The 19729-nt window shown below is 45.7% G+C and overlaps 2 protein-coding genes across 4 annotated transcripts in view; both read left to right on the plus strand.

The window, feature by feature from the left end:
• The window catches only part of Ece2 (endothelin converting enzyme 2), a 43732-nt gene extending 42212 nt beyond the window's left edge, over positions 1 to 1520 (plus strand). For all 3 annotated transcript variants that reach the window (XM_070029718.1, XM_070029716.1, XM_070029715.1), the window contains one exon: positions 488 to 1520. In XM_070029718.1, coding sequence (XP_069885819.1) covers positions 488 to 664 — 177 coding nt within the window. In that variant the 3' untranslated portion in view covers positions 665 to 1520. The remainder of the gene's footprint in view (positions 1 to 487) is intronic.
• Positions 1521 to 7379: 5859 nt separating this feature from the next.
• Psmd2 (proteasome 26S subunit ubiquitin receptor, non-ATPase 2) lies at positions 7380 to 19436 on the plus strand. The gene is made up of 21 exons (XM_070029721.1): positions 7380 to 7580; positions 8040 to 8096; positions 8400 to 8564; positions 9658 to 9779; positions 9960 to 10184; positions 10725 to 10883; positions 11043 to 11187; positions 11363 to 11423; positions 13122 to 13268; positions 13436 to 13542; positions 13746 to 13873; positions 14098 to 14185; positions 15524 to 15686; positions 16097 to 16198; positions 16382 to 16527; positions 16971 to 17054; positions 17465 to 17633; positions 17733 to 17827; positions 18256 to 18382; positions 18866 to 18984; positions 19096 to 19436. The coding sequence occupies exons 1-21, from the start codon at positions 7446 to 7448 to the stop codon at positions 19276 to 19278; spliced, it is 2727 nt and encodes a 908-aa protein (XP_069885822.1). The 5' UTR covers positions 7380 to 7445; the 3' UTR covers positions 19279 to 19436.
• The last annotated feature ends 293 nt before the right edge of the window (positions 19437 to 19729 follow it).

A 19729-nucleotide genomic window follows, 5' to 3' on the forward strand; every position in this document is an offset into this window, starting at 1 on the left:
GGGCCTGGGAAAGGAGAACACCTTGGTAGGATTTTACAGACCTCAAATGCAGGACTGCTCACTTGAGCAGGGGTGGGAGTGGCAGCCCACACGGATCCTCTCTGTCTTCCTGTGTGGGGTTGTAGAGGTAGAAACTAAAGCTGGGGGATACACAATGGCCTTGTAGGACCAACCAGGAATCAAACTAGAGGTAGAGCGAGGATTCAAACAGGTCTCCTTTGGGTACTTTACACTGCAGCAGGGGCCTTGAAGGACAGTATGTGTCTCTCAGCCATGTCCACACTGACCGTCCAGGGATGGGAGGGAGGGAATGTGCCTCTCCTTGGAGTGAGAGGCTGGCTAAGCCCCATAATTACCCCTGAGGTCTCCTGGGTGGAGGGCTGGGCCAGTGGTGGTTTGTATCCTGGAGATGGCTCTGCTGTAGCCCAAGCTATGGCCCAGCTGCATACCAGACACCATATGTCGCCATGTCTATCCTGGCCTGCAGGTGTGGTGCTCGGTCCGCACACCAGAGAGCTCTCACGAGGGGCTGGTGACCGACCCCCACAGCCCTGCCCGCTTCCGAGTGCTGGGCACTCTCTCCAACTCCCGTGACTTCCTGCGGCACTTCGGCTGCCCTGTCGGCTCCCCCATGAACCCAGGGCAGCTGTGTGAGGTGTGGTAGACTTGGGAAGAAATGGCTGGCTATCGCCAGGGCCTGGGACTTCTAGGTTAGGAAAAGCAAGTAGGAGCCGGGCTGGGTCCAGCCCTGTCATAACCCTAGGTGACAAGAGTAGTCCCCCATCAACCACCACATTGTGCCTCTGCTTTGGGAGTGACCCTGCCTCCAGCAGAGCCCCCACCATTCACTGTGACATCTTTCCATGTCACCCTGCCTAGAGGAGATGGAGATGTGGGCACCATTCCTAAAGGAAGGAGTCTGCCTCTTTTGGTCCCCAGGTTAATGAGCTTGAGGGCTGCAGGTCCTGATGGGCCCGCCCCACTCCAGGCCCGGGACTGTGCCTCCTAACTGTTCCCCAGGTTTGCTGTGCCTGGGTTGGAGTGGGCTCAGTTCCTTTCAGCCCCAACCTTGGGGCTGTTGCCCACCGTGTGCTGCTGCTCCTAGTTCTTCTGCTCCCCACTCAATAGGCAAATGGCTGTGCTTGGCTCTTAGCTCGCAGAAGGCCATGGGCTGATGCCCCATTTCATTGGGATAAAAGGGGAAGCTGGTTTCTATATTTCAGGATACAAGTCTTAAGGGTAACTGATTGTCCCTAAACCAACCAAGAAGGCAGAAGGACAGATGGAAGGACAGAGTATATTTTTACAGGGAAGAGGGTGGGAGGGTATGGTCTCAGCCCTGTAGGACTGTGTGCCAATAAATAGACACGCATCAGTCAGCCTGTCTCTTCCTTCAATCTTGCTTTCATTTATTCATTTACTCATCCCACCAGTATTTTATTGAGAAACTACATGTGTCTGGCATTCTTCCAGACACTCATTTACTCATCAGAGTCAGGGGACTGTTTGAAGCCCTGAGCAGGTAGACAAAGAGGTAGGGGATAGAGGAATGGATATTGTTCACTGTGGTTGGGCAGAGCACATTCTCAGGAATGTGCTCGATTGCTAGAAGGATTTTTAGCTCTCCTCCACTAGTGCATGTAGTTGGCCTCACACTAAATGTGAGTAAATTCTAGGTCGGATCAGCTTAGAAGATGTGTGGTTCTCACCTTCAGTGGAGGGAAGTCCTCCACTGCTACGTGAGACTCTGGGGGTTAGAGCCCCAGGCCAATGAATGAAAGCATCAGCTACTGAGTTCAAGTCTTTGCTTGCAGCTAGAACACGTGTTTCTCCAAGGCTTAAAGGATTGGAGCTTCTTAGAGTCAGTCATTACCCCTCCTCCACATACACACAGAGGACTACCACATGCCAGGCACAGAATCTGCAAATATGGCCTCCACACTACAGTGGGGGAGGGAGAAGGAATGTTTATCAAAAACCAGGCACCTCTGCTAGGTAGCCCATTTTTCTATTCATTCATCCATTTAATACTTTATACATTCATAGATTTACTTTTTAAAAACACATTAGTCACTTACAATGTGTCAGATGCTGGAGATACAATGAATAAGATAATTTCTTATGTGACTCTTCTCCTACTGTTATCTGCATGTGCTCACCTAATGCTCATGACAACCATGTTCTGTAAGGGCTCTGGCCTCTCCTTACAGATATAACTCCAACCTGCAGTCAGAGATCCAATTGAAATTAAGTGTCTGATAATTGTATATGCCTGAACCTGTTCCCTAACCTCTATACTCCTCAATTTCTTCATCAGCAATACAGTGGAAAGAGTCTAATCTCACTTCTCTCTAAAGTCCAGTGCTCCCCAAGGTGCAAGTAGAGGTGAGTTTGTCATCTTTGTAAAGGGAAGAGTGAGGGCTTATCATGAGGTCCCTGGCCCCTTGATGATATCACTAGCATGTGTCCTATGGCCAATACTCTGACCTAGTTTTTCAGGGGACCAGACTGTCCCCATAAAGTGTTGTACAGAGGGTCATGTCATATTACCTTCAACAGAAAGGTAACAAGAGGAAGAGCTGGACTCAGAAAGGCCAGGGGAACACATGGCCTGAGCCTCTTAAGGCACAACCTCAGGGTGGGTGGCAAGGTTTGCTGGAAAGAGAAGAGCTGTCCCCAGGTTCTGACTCACATCCCATAGCTATGTGACACCAGGCGTAGTTTCACCAGTTGGCAAAATTAGTAGATCTCTGAAAACTATTTTAGTTTAAATGCTTTGAAAAGTGAATTCAAGTCAGGTATGGTGGTGCATGCCTGTAATCCTAGCTTCTTGGGAGACTAAGGCTGGAGGAGTCTGAGTTTGAGGCTGGCCTGGGAAATTTACTAAGATCCTGTCTCAAAATAAAAAGAGATTAGCCGAGGAGGTTTTTTTTTTTTTTTTTTTTTTTTTTTTTGTCGGTCGTGGGGCTTGAACTCTGGGCCTGGGCGCTGTCCCTCAGCTCTTCAGCTCAAGGCGAGCGCTCTACCACTTGAGCTAAGTGCCACTTCCGGTTTTCTGGTGGTTTTATTGGAGATAGGAGTCTCACGGTCTTTCCTGCCCGGGCTGGCTTTGAACCGCGATCCTCAGATCTCAGCCTCCTGAGTAGCTAGGATTACAGGCGTGAGCCACCAGCGCCCGGCTTAGCCGAGGAGTTTAATCTGAATTGATTCCAATGGCACTTTTGTGTAGGTCAGAAGAAATCAGTTATTTAACTGGCATAATTTTATTCTCTACTTTTGACACAAGTGAGATGGAAATAAAGGGATTTAAAGAGGAAAAAAAGATGGAAAAAATATGAGATGTACTGTAGTGATAGAATTCTTGCCTAGCATGTACAAGACTCTGGATTCAAACCTCCATATTGCAATAAATAAATAAAGTAAGCAAGTCAGTAAGTCATGGGCTTAGCAAATTCCAGAACCCACACAGTACTAATGGATGCCTTTTGGAGATCAAGTACTACACAGCAGATGAGATTCAGAATAACAGAAAACATAATGACTGAGAATAGGGCTGGTGTGTGCTCAAGTGGTAGAGCACCTGTCTAGCAAGTCCAAGGTCCTGAGTTCAAATTCTAGTAACACACACACACACACACACACACACACACACACACACACACGACTGAGGGGAAAGGCTGCTCAGGAAAAAGCCTTGTCCTTCCTGACACCTGATTTCAGAGGCTAATTTGATTTAGAGTCCTGATTAGCTTGCAAGGATGATATTAAAAGTTGTGGGTTGGGAAAATACCTTAGTGGTAGAGTGCTTGCATTGCATGCATGAAGCCCTGTGTTTGATTCCTCAGCACCACATACACAGAAAAGGCCAGAAGTGGTGCTGTGGCTCTAGTGGTAGAATATTAGCCTTGAGCAAAAGCAGCTCAAGGACAGTGCCCCAGTGCTGGCTTAAAAAGGTTCCTATTTTCTCTGGGCACCAGTGTCTCACACCTGTAGTCCTAGCTTCTCAAGAGGCTGAGATCAGAGGATCACAGTTCAAAACCAACCCAGGCAGTAAAGCCTGTGAGACTCTCATCTGCAATTAACTCCAAAAAAAGTGATATGTGGAGCTGTGGCTCAAGTGGTAGAGAACTAGCCCAGGAACAGAACCCAGGCTCTGAGTTGAAGCCCCAGGACTGACACACACACACATACACACACACACACACACACACTCTTCATATTTTCAAAAAAGGTCAATGTGTTAAGTAAAAAAAGGATTATGAGCTATCATTTACTGATGCTCTATTTTGCTTAAACCCATACTAAGCCTTTTAAAAATACCTCATTAAATGTCTATGATAATTTATGTCATTGTCTCTACAAGTGGGGAAAGTGTGGGAGAAATTTTTACACTACCCACAGTGTCAGACAACAGACATTGCATTAATGTCATGGTTGGAATTCAGAGGCTCTTAATCACCACCCCTTAAGTTTTCCAAGTCATGACAGAGGTAGACTCAAATACAGCTTGTTTTCTGGGCAAATTGTCATGGTTTTGAGTGGATTATCAACACCACCAGTAGCAGTTGCATTTCCCATGCTATGCAGCTCCCCTGGATCAGGTATCTTTTATCCCAAAGCAGTTGCAGGAAACCTATGTACATATTGAGTGAACGGTAAACCAGGTAGCAACTGTTTGCTGAGCACTCTGCAGGTGCTTGGTTCCTGAAGTAAGGCAAGGTGAACCTCAGGTAACAGATGTAACCTTCACCCTCAATAAATACCCTGTAAAGCTAATGAATATGCATCTGTGATATGTTCTGGTATGTTGAGGCAGAAGGGAAAATAAAGGATTGTGCTCCTGGATACATGGCAGAATTACTGATAAACAGCTAGGCCATCTCCTATACTATCCTACTGGAAACTCTGACTGAGTCCTATCCATGAAAAAGTAACATGGTAGAACTGTGGAAATGTCAGACTGAAAGGAGTCCTTCATAAAAATAAGCACAGTATTTGTGGGTTTATCGTGATTCACAATTGGGAAATCCTGCCAATTTTCCAATTCCCATTTCTGAGCTTCAAAGTAAGCCCCCAAAAGATTATATGTGTATATTATATATATGTGTACACATATATGACCTGAAGATGAATGCAAAGTCACTTAAGTCATCTGGCATTATTTGTCAAGCCCTACTGCAAGCTAGTCATTAGGCTGGCCACTCATAGTATAAAGATGAATAAAACAGTTTCTTGCCCTCCATGATCTCACAGCATAGGAAGGGAAATGTATGTGCCAACTGTAGAGGGAGCACAGGGAAGAAATGAATAACCTGAAAGGCAGGGTACAAAAAGCATCCTTGGCAGGTAACACCGGTTGTGGGACTTGAACTCTGGGCCTGGATACTGTCCTGGAGCTCTTCAGCTCAAGGTGAGTACTCTACCACTTGAGCCACAGTGCCACTTCCAGTTTTCGGGTTGTTTACTGGAGATAAGAGTCTCATGGGCTTTCCTGCCCAGGCTGGCTTTGAACTATGATCCTCAGATCTCAGCCTCCTGAGTAGTTAGGATTACAGGTGTGAGCCACTGGTGCCCAGCCTTCTTTTTCTTTCTTCTTCTTCTTCCTCCTTCCTCCTCCTCCTCTTTCTTCTCTGTGTGTCAGTCCTGGTGCTTGAACTCAGGGCCTGGATGCTGTCCCTGAGCTTTTTTGCTCAAGGCTAGCACTCTACTACTTGAACCATGGCTATATATCTGGCTTTTTTGGGTAGTTAATTGGAGATAAGTCCCCATGCTTTCTTGGAATCTCAGTCCTCAAACTTCAACTCCTGAAAAGCTAGGATTACAGGTGTGAGCCATTGGTGCCCTTCTTTTCCCTACTTATAATTTTGAAACATTTGACATTTTCAAAATTTTTAATATTTATCCTAGGCTTGAACTCTGGGTCTGTATGCTGTTCACTTTTGCTCAAGACTAGTACTCTACCACTTGAGCCACAGCTTTACTTTCAGCTTTTTGCTGGTTAATTGGAAATGAGTCTCAAGGGCTTTCCTGACTGGGCAGGCTTTGAACCTCAATCCTCAGTTCTCAGCTTCTGGAGTAGCTAGTATTACAGGCACGAGCCACATATACCAGCATGTACCCATTTTTTTAACTTTGTGATTTATTAGCATCTATTAGTTGTATAGAGGATTTCATTTTAACAGGTCCATAAATGCATACAATGTATCCAAATCAAACTCACTAACTGTCCTGCTCTCACTTCTTAAATCAATTAAAACAGGTTTCATTGTTCTTTTTTCATTCATACACATAAAATTCTTCAACCATATTATTTTGAAACATTTTAAATCTACAACAAAGTTGAAACATAGTCCAGTAACTCTTGCCATATTATTCATCTGGAGTCATTACTAGCTATCTGGCTGTGCTCAATGTTACAAGTACCCCCATTTTCTGCAAGGTACTGGGAGGGATAACATCTAAGACAAAAATCTAAGACCCAGAGAAGGCAGTCATGGAAAAGGAGAGATACTGGGGAAGTCCCTCTACAGATAACTAAAGGATATTGTAGAGGTGAAATGACTATAACAAGTGGATTGTCTAACCTTTATCATCAGACAGTGGAGTCATTGGCAATGGAATTAGAATGCAAATACAATGCTAGATTTTTAAAAGAACACTTTCTGCATTTTTAAAAATGTGTTAGAGCCCATAAAAGACATTCGGCCAAATACTGAGTGTGTCTACAGGTGGAAAAAAGTCAAGAATTACTTCCTCTGTGCTCACCTTCTACCTGCGCACACACACTGTTGACATACAATCATTTCCCTTTTTAAGTCATCACTGGGTCAGGAAAACAGGCCGAGAGCAAATGACGTTATCTTGTCCTGCTTTTGGCTTCAGTATTTGAAGCAAAGGGCTTAATGTATCGACTTCTACTCCATCCAACAAGCAGAAAGGTTTAACGTGACAGCCACGTTCTTCCGTTAATACCGACAGTGTTCTTCCCCGGGAGGGAACAGTTCCGAGGTGACCACACTCCAGCGTCCAGGATTTAACGTTGTGGCATCACGCAGCCAACTGTAACGTTAGTGTGGGTTTCATCTACACTGCTGCAAGGGAACTTACGAGCGAGGAGAGATTTTTTTCTGCCTCCCAGTTCTCAGCCCCTTCACCTCCGACAGCGACCAGCCCAACCCAACCCGACATTGCACTTCCGGTGTAGCCGAGTCTGGGCGACGCCGGCGCGCGCAGGACGCTGGGAATCGTAGTTTCGGTCGGGCCTTCGAGGGCGGGGTGCGCCCGGCCTGGGCAGAAGGGCCAGAGTGTCAGAGCTCGCCTCAGCGTTTCCGGCCGTGGGCGGGGCCTGGAGGAGGAGGGGCGCCACTGTCGAAACGCGAAGCCGTCTGGGAAAAGGGGTGGTGCGAGCCGGGTGCGCGCGCAGCGGGCCGGCAGTAGCAGTGGAGATGGAGGAGGGTGGCCGGGACAAGGCACCTCTGCAGCCCCAGCTGCCCCCAGCGACGGCCCCCGGCGGCGCGGACGAGAAGTCAGGCGGCAAGGAGCGGCGGGATGCCGGGGACAAGGACAAAGAACAGGAACTGGTGAGGCGCATCCCTTGGGAGCCGGCTGAGGAGGCCGAGGGCTGAGTCACGGTGGCCCGGCAGGCCGCGGGCCCGACTCCCAACGGCCCCACCGCACCCGAGGGAAAGAGCCTGGGGCTGCCCGGGGCCCCGCACCCTGCCTTCCTAGCCCTCACTCTCCATTCCGCGCTGTCACACCTGCGTGGTCCCCACCAAGTCTCACCACCACGTCCTGAGGTGGACTCCGCCGGGTCATTGCCAGCCTCATTTCCTAAAACAGCGTTCAAGGGGAGCCTGGCTCAGACGCCAGTCCGCCTTTCCAACGGGGCTTCCCATTCCTACCACCTTTTCCCTTGTCCATCTGCCCCCCCCCCACCTTCCTAAAGAGGCAAGCGCTCCCTCCACCTGCTCCAAGGTGAGTGGGAGAAGGATGCGCTTGGGATTCCTAATCTTGACGAGCTTCTTCCCTCAACCTTCCAGTCCGAGGAGGACAAACAACTTCAGGATGAGTTGGAGATGCTCGTGGAACGACTCGGGGTGAGTCAGGATGCTAACATAAGCTGGCACCTATAAGGATCTTCCCACTTCTTTGCTTTATTGTTTTGAGGTAACAACTCCTATGTGAAGTAGACTGTGTTTTAGGGTCCCAGGATGTTTTGGAGGTTACAAAGGATTTTTTGAATTGGGAATATTTGTGCTAAGCAAGGTGCAGGGAATTGGGGGAATCACAAAGGAATCACATACAGTTATATTTCCCTTGGGGAGTGTTGATGAAATAACTGTGGTATAGCTTGGAGGAGTATGAGTTCTTTTTGTCTGAGCTCTAATATCTTTAATCAGGAGAAGGATACATCGCTGTACCGGCCAGCCCTGGAGGAACTGCGAAGGCAGATTCGTTCTTCTACAACTTCCATGACTTCAGTGCCCAAACCTCTCAAATTTCTACGTCCACACTATGGCAAACTGAAGGAAATCTATGAGAACATGGCTCCTGGGGAAAATAAGGTAAAATTGTTTCTAAGATTGGTTGAGGTCTAGTTGAGGAATTCTTCACCTAAACTGTGAGGCTCATGGTGAGTCCTGGAGGTCTAATGAGTTTGTCACAGTTATAATATCTCCCAAAGAACTGAAAGTTGATCAATTCCTTCCAAGATATTTCTGTCATTTCTGTTTGACCTTGGGATTTCTTTAGCATGATCTATTTATGACTTACATTTAACCTTTTTTTTAAATGTTCTTTTTCCCTATGTACATTTTGTTCTTTAATCTCTAAACTGTACTCCAGTTCAACTCCTTCTCTTCCTGTTGATAGGACATTGATCTAGAATCTTCAGTTGGCCCTGGGTTATAATAGCAGCCTCCTTCATGACCTTGCTTTTGTCCTTGACCTCTTAACATAATCCCCTACAGTAGTTACTTGGTAGTTACTACAGAGTTTTCTTGGTTATTGGTCTATTTTGATTAAAATCTTTTTGTAAGCTATTACTGAAATCAAAACTCATGTAGGGTGTGGTGTCATACCCCTAAACCCAGCTATTCAGGAGGCTGAGATTGTCAGATCTTTTGAGCCTGTGAAACAGGGCCAACCTGGGAAATGTAGTAATCCTATCTCTTAAAAATAATAAAATACAGAGTTTCCATCTTTCATTGTATTCCCCCTTGTTTATTAAAACCCTTTAGCTATATTAGTTTAAAAGGGAGATGGAGCTGGGCTCATGCCTGTAATCCTAGCTTATAAGGAAGCTGAGATCTGAGGATGGAGATTTAAAGCCAGCCCAGGGCTGGAAAGTCTGAGACTCTTATCTCTAATCACCAGAAAACCAGAAGTGGCTTGGTGGCCCAAAGTGTTAGAGTGCTAGCTTTGAGCAAAAGAGCTCAGGGATAGCACCTGAGTTTAAGCCCCATGATTAACAAAAAGGGTTGGGGGGGATAGAAGCATCATCTTTAGGGTTATTGTGAGATTCAGCATAGGAAGTGAGGAAAAAACTGGTATATAGTGAGTAGCTAATTTGGGGGACAGTAATCTTGACTCCATAATGTCACACTTTCCTTACCAAGGACTACTGGGTTTGACTTCAAAGGACTGGTTTGTTTATAGCGTTTTGCTGCTGACATCATCTCTGTTTTGGCCATGACCATGAGTGGGGAGCGTGAGTGCCTCAAGTATCGGCTAGTGGGCTCCCAAGAAGAATTAGCATCATGGGGTCATGAGTATGTCAGGTAAGAACTTTTTTCTTGGCAATCTGAAGGAGATTCTAAAGCATAAGTCTGAACTCTGTCTTGGAATACTGACTTAGAGTATCATTGTGCTGTATTTCCTAGACACAGAATTCTTTGACGTATAGGAAACTGTTCTTCTAAAGCTGTGGTCCTTTCCTTAATAGTTGTATCTATCCATAGACATCTGGCAGGAGAAGTGGCTAAAGAATGGCAGGAACTGGATGAGGCAGAAAAAGCACAACGGGAGCCACTGCTTACCTTGGTGAAGGAGATTGTCCCTTATAATATGGCCCACAATGCAGAACATGAGGCCTGTGACCTGCTCATGGAAATTGAGCAGGTGGATATGCTGGAGAAGGATATTGATGAGAATGCATATGCCAAGGTCTGCCTCTATCTTACCAGGTAAGGGAGCATGTAGAGTGGGTGGCCAGCTTGCCCTCCTTAGCTCTTCAATTTTGTTTGTATGTTCTTTATTCTCCCAGAGAATCTGCATTAAGGATTACATTAGACTATAGTTAATTGATTGATGCCCATTAATTTCTTTTGGGATGTAGAATTACTACTGAGGAAAGACTTTATTTTTCCTTAGTAGTCATAGCATTTCCAATACTTGGTATATAGTAGGCATTCAGTATTTTGGGTAGGTGAATTTAAAAAGGTAAATGCATTTCTGGGACATAGTGAATTTTTAAAATTATCTTTACAGGGGCTGGGAAGGTGGCTCAGTGGTAGAGTGCTTGCCTTGCATGCATGAGGCCCTGGGTTCGATTCCTCAGCACCACATAAGCAAAAAGAAAAAAGCTGGAAGTGGCTCTGTGGCTCAAGTGGTAGAGCGCTAGCCTTAAGCTGAAGAGCTGAGGGACAGCGCCCAGGCCCAGAGTTCAGGCCCCATGACCAGACCCCCACCCCCCCCCAAAAAAAAAATTATCTTTACATTTTTAGTTGTGTGAACTACGTGCCAGAGCCTGAGAATTCTGCCCTGCTACGATGTGCCTTGGGTGTATTTCGAAAGTTTAGTCGTTTCCCTGAAGCTCTGAGGTTGGCTCTGATGCTCAATGACATGGAATTGGTAGAAGACATCTTCACCTCCTGTAAGGATGTGTAAGTAAGGAAGAAGGTGGGAAAGGATGAGATACACTCATGCGTGGGTTATTTTCATGAATAACTAGGACCTGTGTGTATATTTTGGTTGGCGCCTAGGGGGCTCTCTTGTGTCCTTACTGGATGAGAATAAGTAAGCCTGCTGTCTTTCTCTCACAGGGTGGTCCAGAAGCAGATGGCATTTATGTTAGGGCGGCATGGAGTGTTCCTGGAGCTCAGTGAAGATGTAGAGGAGTATGAGGACCTGACAGAGATCATGTCCAATGTACAGCTTAACAGCAACTTCTTGGCCTTAGCCCGGGAGGTGAGATGCTTTGCCCTTTTCTTTCAAAGCTTTTGGTTGTAATTCTACCTGTCATTTTTCCTCCCTGATATCTCTCAATATACTTCCTAGTTAGAATTGCCATTCAGTGGGATAGCAGAAGGGATAGCTTGGGGAATACTGTGAGAACAGTTGTGACACTCTGGCTTCTCTTCAGCTGGATATCATGGAGCCCAAGGTGCCTGATGACATCTACAAAACCCACCTAGAGAATAACAGTGAGTAACCATGTATGTGGGGGTTGGAGGACTAATTGTTCCCTTGTATTAGAAATAATAGCTTTTCTAAGCAGCTTATCCTTAAGAGCTTAGAATTCCCATGAATTTTCTCCCTTTTTTTTTTTGTTGCTGTTGTGGGTCTTGAACTCTGGGCCTAGGCACTGTCCCTGAGCTCTTCAGCTCAAGGTAAGTGCTCTACCACTTGAGCCACAATGCCACTTCCAGTTTTCTGGTGATAAGTTGGAGATAAGAGTCTCACAGACATTCCTGCCTGAGTTGGCTTTGAACCTCGATCCTCAGATCTCAGTCTCCTGAGTAGCTAGGATTACAGGCATGAGTCACTAGCACCTGGCTTCTTAAATTATTTTTTGAAATTAGTAAGCATTAATTGTACAGTGAGTAAACTTTTTTTGTAGGCCACTTTTTGGGGTAGAGATAGAAGATGTTAAGGAGCCATTCAGAACCAGAGACTAGTTACTTTGTTGTGTTCCTTTTTCTTTTTTTTTCTTTTTTTTTTTTGGTCGGTTGTGGGGCTTGAACTCTGGGCCTGGGCGCTGTCCCTCAGCTCTTCAGCTCAAGGCGAGCGCTCTACCACTTGAGCAACAGCGCCACTTCCGGTTTTCTGATGGTTTATTGGAGATAGGAGTCTCACGGTCTCTCCTGCCCGGGCTGGCTTTGAACCGCGATCCTCAGATCTCAGCCTCCTGGGTAGCTAGGATTACAGGTGTGAGCCACCAGCGCCCAGCTTTTCCTTTTTCTTTTTTTTTTAAATGCCACTCTTGGAGCTTGAACTCAGGACTTGGGCACTGTCCCTGAGCTTTTTCACTCAGGGCAGGTACTCTACCACTTGAGCCACAACTTCACTTCTAGCCTTTTGGTAGTTTATTGGAGATAAGAGTTCTAGACTTGGGGCTGGGAAGGTGGCTCAGTGGTAGAGTGCTTGCCTTGCATACATGAGGTCCTGGGTTCCATTCCTCAGTACCACATAAGCAGAAAAAACTGGAAGTGGCATTGTAGCTCAAGTGGTAGGGTGCTAGCCCTGAGCTGAAGAGCCAAGGGACAGCCAGCACCCAGGCCCAGAGTTCAGGCCATGACCGACAAAAAAAGTTTTAGACTTGACTGCTCAGACTAGCTTTGAACCACTGTCCTCAGATCTCAACCTCCTGAGTAATTAGGATGACAAATGTGAGCCTCTAGCTCCTTGCTGTGTTCCTTTCTTGTTCTACTCTAAACCTTTTTTTTTTTTTTTTTTTTGCCAATCCTGGAGTTTGAACTCTGGGCCTGGGCACTGTCCCTGAGCTCCCCTTTTTTTGGGGGGGGGTCCGGTCTTGGGCTCTACCACTTGAGCCACAGCACTACTTCCTGCTTTTTTCTTTTTGCTTATGTGGTGCTGAGGAATTGAACCCAGGGCTTCAGGCATGCAAGGCAAGCGCTCTACCACTAAGCCACCTTCCCAGTCCCCCTGAGCTTCTTTTGCTTAATGCCAGTGCTCTACCACTTGAGCCACAATGCCACTTCTGGCTTTTTTGAGTAGTTTATTGGAGATTGGAGATAAGAGTCTCATGGACTTGTCTGCCTACGCTGGCTTTGAATGGTGATCCTCAGATCTCAGCCTCCTGAGTAGCTAGGATTATAGGCATGAGCTTCTGGCACCCAGCTTACTCTCAAACCTTTTTTTCCTTCTCTTTACCTGTTCAGGGTTTGGAGGAAGTGGCTCTCAGGTGGATTCTGCCCGCATGAACTTGGCCTCCTCTTTTGTCAATGGCTTTGTGAATGCAGCCTTTGGCCAGGACAAACTGCTGACTGATGATGGCAACAAATGGCTTTACAAGAACAAAGACCATGGTATAATTCTGCTACTACTTTTATGCTATCTTTGGTTCCCCTTTTTGTTGTAGAGTTTTATTATTTATAAGGGGTCACAGTACAGTTTCTTGGGGGAGCCCTTTAGATAATTTCCACAGGGTGAAGGCCCTTTTAAAGCTTAACAGATTGATTCTTCCTTGGTACAGGAATGCTGAGTGCTGCTGCATCCCTCGGCATGATTCTGCTGTGGGATGTGGATGGTGGCCTCACTCAGATCGACAAGTATCTGTACTCCTCTGAGGATTATATCAAGGTTGGTTTGGGCACAGTTTACTACCCATTGGTAACTCCCCTCTTCCTGTGTTCTGGTGACCTGTAGTACTTCTCTGTCACTGATGAGGCATATCTAGTTTTTTACTTTAGTTAAGGCAAGTGCTTTAATGAGGTTTATGTGAGTAAGTATCCTTTATGTTGAAGGCAGAGTAGTGTAAGTAAAGAGTCTACTTGGTCTTTCAGTCAGGAGCGCTCCTTGCCTGTGGTATTGTGAACTCTGGGGTCCGGAATGAGTGTGACCCTGCCCTGGCACTGCTCTCAGACTATGTTCTTCATAACAGCAACACCATGAGACTTGGTTCCATCTTTGGGTAAGATATTCTCTTCTCCTTTGGTAATGCTTAGCCCATAAGCTCTAGAGAACAGGAACTGAAGCATTTTTCACATTATTGTCAAAGACTGCCACTTGCATGCCACTGAGTATTTGGTTAATGAGAAATGTTTGCTGTAGTGATGAGTACCTAGTCCTCTTTCTGTTTTTGTTTTTTCCATTCTTGGGTATGTGTTGGGGACTGACTGTTCCTGACTTTTGCAGGCTCGGCTTAGCCTATGCTGGTTCAAATCGTGAAGATGTTCTAACACTGCTACTGCCTGTGATGGGAGATTCAAAGTCAAGCATGGAGGTGAGTAGAAGCTGTTGATGATTTACAGTGGGTAAGAAAGGTACTATGAGTCACTGTGTGACGTCTAGTGGAAAAGAAGGACGTGTGTTGGGGCAAGGGTCACCTTGCCATTTCAGGTGCAATTGAGGCTAAAGTTAACATTTTAGTATTGAGTTCTAGTCCTTGGGATCTCTGAACTGCTTAAACCAGAAGGAGGAGAAACTTAGGCAGTTTAATGCTGATGCTTATATTAGTCAGCTATCTGTCACTATAACAAAATAACTCAGATAATCAACTTAGAAAAAGTTTTGAAGCTTCCAGTTCATGGTTATGTAGACCTGTTGCTTTGGGTGATAGCACATCTGTATGTGGCTGAACAAAACCACTCACAAGTCAGGAAACAATGTAAGGAAGGGGCTGAAGTTCTAATATCCCTTTCTAGGGCAGTCCCCACTAACATAAAGATCTCCTGCTGGGTCCCATCTCTTAGTTAAACTTCCTAATAAATACCATCATTCTGGGGATCTTTTAAGACATGGCCTTTGTGGGACATTATAGATCTAAACTATAACCATGATTCTCACTGTTTTTCTTTTTTTTGGGGGGGGGGTCTGGTCGTGGGGCCTGAACTCTGGGCCTGGGCGCTGTCCCTCAGCTCTTTACCTCAAGGCTAGCGCTCTGCCACTTGAGCCACAGAGCCACTTCCGGCTTTTTTCTTTTTGCTTATGTGGTGCTGAGGAGTCGAACCCAGGGCCTCATGCATGCAAGGCATGTGCTCTACCACTGAGCCAACTTCCCAGCCCCTCTCACTAAGTTTTAACCATCGATCAACCTTAAATTTTCTTGTCATTTTAGTGGTAGATGAATAATACAGTAGCTAAAAGCAGAGGTTTTAGATTTCTGAGCTTAAATCTTGACATTTCTGCTTACAAGCAATGTGATCCTTGACAAGTAACTCAGTCTCTTTAGGCCTCCTTTTTTCATGCATCAAAGGAATAGTAGTAAGACCTATTTTGTGAAGTTGCTATAAAGCTCAAATGTTAAAGAGTTTGCAAAACAGTTACTATAGGACTGGCATATAGTAAGTACTTAGTGAATGGTTGCTCCTTTTGTTATTTTGATCTACCAAAAAGTGACTATGCTGGTGGCTCACACCTGTAATCCTAGCTACTCAGGAGGCTGGGATCTGAGGATTGCAGTTCAAAGCCAACCTGGGCAGAAAAGTCCTTGTGAGACTCTTATCTCCAATTAAAACCAGAAGTGGCACTGTGGCTATCTTACAATGGACTATGTGTAGGAATCAAGATAGAAAAAGGAATTATTTTAGTATCTTACTGTATGTAATACTGACTTTTGTAGGTGGCAGGTGTGACAGCTCTAGCCTGTGGAATGATAGCAGTGGGATCCTGCAATGGAGATGTCACTTCCACTATCCTTCAGACCATTATGGAGAAGTCTGAGACTGAACTGAAGGACACCTATGCTCGTTGGCTTCCTCTTGGCCTAGGCCTCAACCATCTGGGTGAGGGGATATCTATTGGATCAAAAAGCTAACAGTCGTTGGGTAGTTGGATACAGTAAATCCCTACTGTGTGTGGTTATGTATGTGTGTATATAAATGTATGTATGTATTTATGTATGTATGCATATACTTGTGCTGTTACTGGGGCTTGAACTCAGGGCCTCATGCTCTTGCTTAGCTTTTTTACTCAAGGCTGCTGCTCTTCCACCTGAGATATACCTCCACTTCTGGCTTTTTTGTTGGTTAATTGGAGATAAGGGTCTCACAGACATTTCTGCCTGGGCTGGCTTTGAAAGTGACTTGCGCATCTTAGCATCCTGAATAGATAGGATTACAAGCATGAGCTACCAATGCCCAGCTTGATTGGAAGGTTTTATGTGTCAAGCTGATCTCTTGAATCTGTTTTGTAGGGAAAGGTGAGGCCATTGAAGCAATCCTGGCTGCACTGGAGGTTGTATCAGAGCCATTCCGCAGTTTTGCCAACACACTTGTAGATGTGTGTGCCTATGCAGGTCTGTGTCTCTGTTAATTTCTTGGGCTTTCCCAGTGATTCTTGGTCCCTTTTTATGTTGTTTTCTCTTTCGTCTTAGATTTTGTTTTGCTTTTGATTCTTTAGCCTTCTCCTGTTTCTACAGTAAGCTTTTCCCTGGTGTCTTTTCATTTCTATTTCTCCTCACTTTACTTCTCTGCCATAGGCTCTGGGAATGTGCTGAAGGTGCAGCAGCTCCTTCACATTTGTAGTGAACACTTTGATTCCAAGGAAAAGGAAGAAGACAAAGAGAAAAAGGAAAAGAAGGACAAGGACAAGAAGGAAGCCCCTGCTGACATGGGAGCACATCAGGTTATGAGGAAACCCTATAATTTCAGGGAGGCTGTGAGAAAAGATAAACATGTCAGAGAATGGGGAACAGTGGCTTTGTCTTTGTTTTAGAGCTCCTTTGGGTGTAGTGTTACTATGTAACAAAATGTCAGGGAATGTTGCTTAGTGTTAGAGTGCTTGCCTGGCATGCATGAAGCCCTTCAGTACCACATAAACAGAAAAGGCCAGTAGTGCTGTGGCTCAAGTAGTAGAGCGCTTGCTTTGAGCACAGAGGCTCAGGGACAGAGCCCAGGCCCTGAGTTCAAGTTCCACGACTGGCAAAACAAACAGGTAGATTGAGTTGTGTCTGTGGAAGGCAAAGGTATTCCCCACAGGATAGCTTTTCTTCTTAGGATGAGCCTTCAGTCAGGGGTGACTTTTTGCTTTCTTGAATTTAATGGATTCTGTTGCCTCTTCAATTGCAGGGAGTGGCTGTTCTGGGCATTGCCCTTATTGCTATGGGGGAGGAGATTGGTGCAGAGATGGCACTTAGAACCTTTGGTCATTTGGTGAGTATCATGGAGAAGATTGTTATATGGTGTTTTGGGGTTTTTTTGCTCTGTTTTGTTTTGGTTTTTGTTGCTGATACTGGGGTTTGAACCTCAGAACCTTATCTCTACCACTTGAATCATACATCTGGTCCAGAATTTTGCTAGTCATTTTGGAAATGGAGTGATTCTCCAGGTCTCAGCCTCCTGAGTAGCTAGGATTACAGATGGGGACTGTTGGCACCAGGCTTGGAATATACTAATTTTGATGGCCTTATGATTTCTTGGAGAAGACTTTCCTTATGGGTTTTCTTTATGAAGCAGTAGTTTTTTGTTGAGCTATTGATAAACATCAAAGGCCATTTCACTTGGCCCATTCCTGTCACTGAACTTGTTACATCTTCTATATTGTTACTTTGTTTTATTACCAGTTGAGATATGGGGAGCCTACACTCCGAAGGGCTGTACCTTTAGCATTGGCCCTAATTTCTGTTTCAAATCCGCGACTCAACATCTTGGATACTCTAAGCAAATTCTCTCATGATGCTGATCCAGAAGTTTCCTATAACTCCATCTTTGCCATGGGCATGGTGGGCAGTGGTGAGTATGAAGCAGAAAAAAAGATATTAAGCAAATTAGAGGAAGATTCTGGGTCCTTTTATTCTTTTTTTAATCTTGTATAATATTTACTATTTCCAGGTACTAATAATGCCCGTCTGGCTGCAATGCTGCGTCAGTTAGCCCAATATCATGCCAAGGACCCCAATAACCTCTTCATGGTGCGCTTGGCACAGGTAAAGAGTAGAACTCAGCTGGGCACTGGTGACTCACGCCTGTAATCCTAGCTACTCAGGAGGCTGAGATCTGAGGATCACAGTGCAAAGCCAGCCTGGGCAGGAGAGTCTATGAGACCCTTATCTCCAATAAGCCACTAGAAAACCGGAAGTGGTACTGTGGCTCAAGTGGTAGAGCGCTTGCCTTGAGCTGAAGAGCTGAGGGACAGCACACAGGCCCAGAGTTCAAGCCCCACGACCGACCAAAAAAAAAAAAAAAACTCTTCTCCTTAGTGTGTGCCAAGGGAAGTATGTGTGGTGATGAAACAAGGACAGTGGAGTCTTGGTCTGGGAGGGAAGATGTGAGCAAGTGGGATTTGTTTGGCCGGATTAAATGATATCTCAGCAGCAGCTGTGACTCCCTATAACCACTTTCCCCTGTTTTTTAGGGCCTGACACATTTAGGGAAGGGTACACTTACCCTCTGCCCCTATCACAGTGATCGACAGCTTATGAGTCAAGTGGCTGTGGCTGGTCTACTCACTGTGCTTGTCTCTTTCCTGGATGTTCGAAACAGTGAGTTTCTGTGGTACCCTTCCCCCACTCTTACCAGGGTCACCCTGGTCATTTAGGATCAAGATCCCAAATTAGCTCTGTGTTATTCTTGGTTCTTTAGGCCTCATGAAACTCCTTAATCTGCCACACTTTTGATGTATCCCAGAGAGTAGAGGTTGATGAGCCCAGTGGCTCATCTTAAGTGATGGCTGAGCTCTTCCCAAAAGACAGTTAAGTTTCTTGTCCAACATGACATTGCTTGTAAACAAAAGTGGCAAAATTTGAACTCAGATTGTTTTATCTCTAAATGATTGGGAACGATGACTTTTCAAGTCAGAGGGCTATTAACAATGGGGGATGGTGGCATCTCCAATTAGTAGTAGGGTATCAGGAGGAGAGGAATATGTGTTTAGCTGATGACTGGGTTAAGGGTGAGATGGGTTCCCAAGTTTCTGGCCTGATCTGCCCTGTTGTCTAACCATTTATTCTGTGTATTTCCTTCAGTCATTCTAGGCAAGTCACACTATGTTTTGTATGGACTGGTGGCTGCCATGCAGCCCCGAATGTTGGTTACGTTTGATGAGGAGCTTCGGCCATTGCCAGTGTCTGTTCGTGTGGGCCAGGTGAGCAGTTGGATAGGGGGAGGCTACTCTGGAACTCATGTGGTCAGTGCAAGGGAGATACTGCTTCTCTCCCTTCTGGAGTCCCTTCATTTCTGTTTTCTTACTCCACAGGCAGTGGATGTGGTGGGCCAGGCTGGCAAGCCTAAGACCATCACAGGATTCCAGACACACACAACCCCAGTGTTGTTGGCCCATGGGGAACGGGCAGAATTGGCCACTGAGGAATTTCTTCCTGTTACTCCCATTCTGGAAGGTTTTGTTATTCTTCGGAAGAACCCAAACTATGACCTTTAAGTGGCCAACATGGGTTCTGGGCCACTGCTTACTTATCAGCAGGCCATATTTCTTGCTGCCAGGGGTGGACACTACTCCAGACCTTTGGGGGAATTGTTACCTCCTTTCTTTTGTTACTGAGTGAGATAACTTTGTTGAATAAAGACCTTTATCCCCAAGGTCTGTTGTCTGCTTTCTGGGGTATCATGACCTGGGGCTAGGCTGGAGTGTGGAATGGATATGAGAAGGCATTATTTGGAACAACCTAGAGCTTAGGCAAAGAGGGAGGCTGCCCTTTGCCCTTCAAGGAAGGAACCAGATCTCTTTTCCTTCTCTTCCTTAGTCATTTTCTTTTTCTTTTTTTTTTTTTGGGGGGGGGGTCGGGTGGTGGGGCTTGAACTCTGGGCCCAGGTGCTGTCCCTCAGCTCTTCAGCTCAAGGCTAGCGCTCTACCATTCGAGCCACAGCGCCAC

The sequence above is a fragment of the Dipodomys merriami genome, unplaced genomic scaffold (genome assembly GCF_024711535.1).
Source record: "Dipodomys merriami isolate MVZ:Mamm:240054 unplaced genomic scaffold, mDipMer1.0.p SCAF_2, whole genome shotgun sequence".
Classification (NCBI taxonomy): Eukaryota; Metazoa; Chordata; class Mammalia; order Rodentia; family Heteromyidae; genus Dipodomys; species Dipodomys merriami.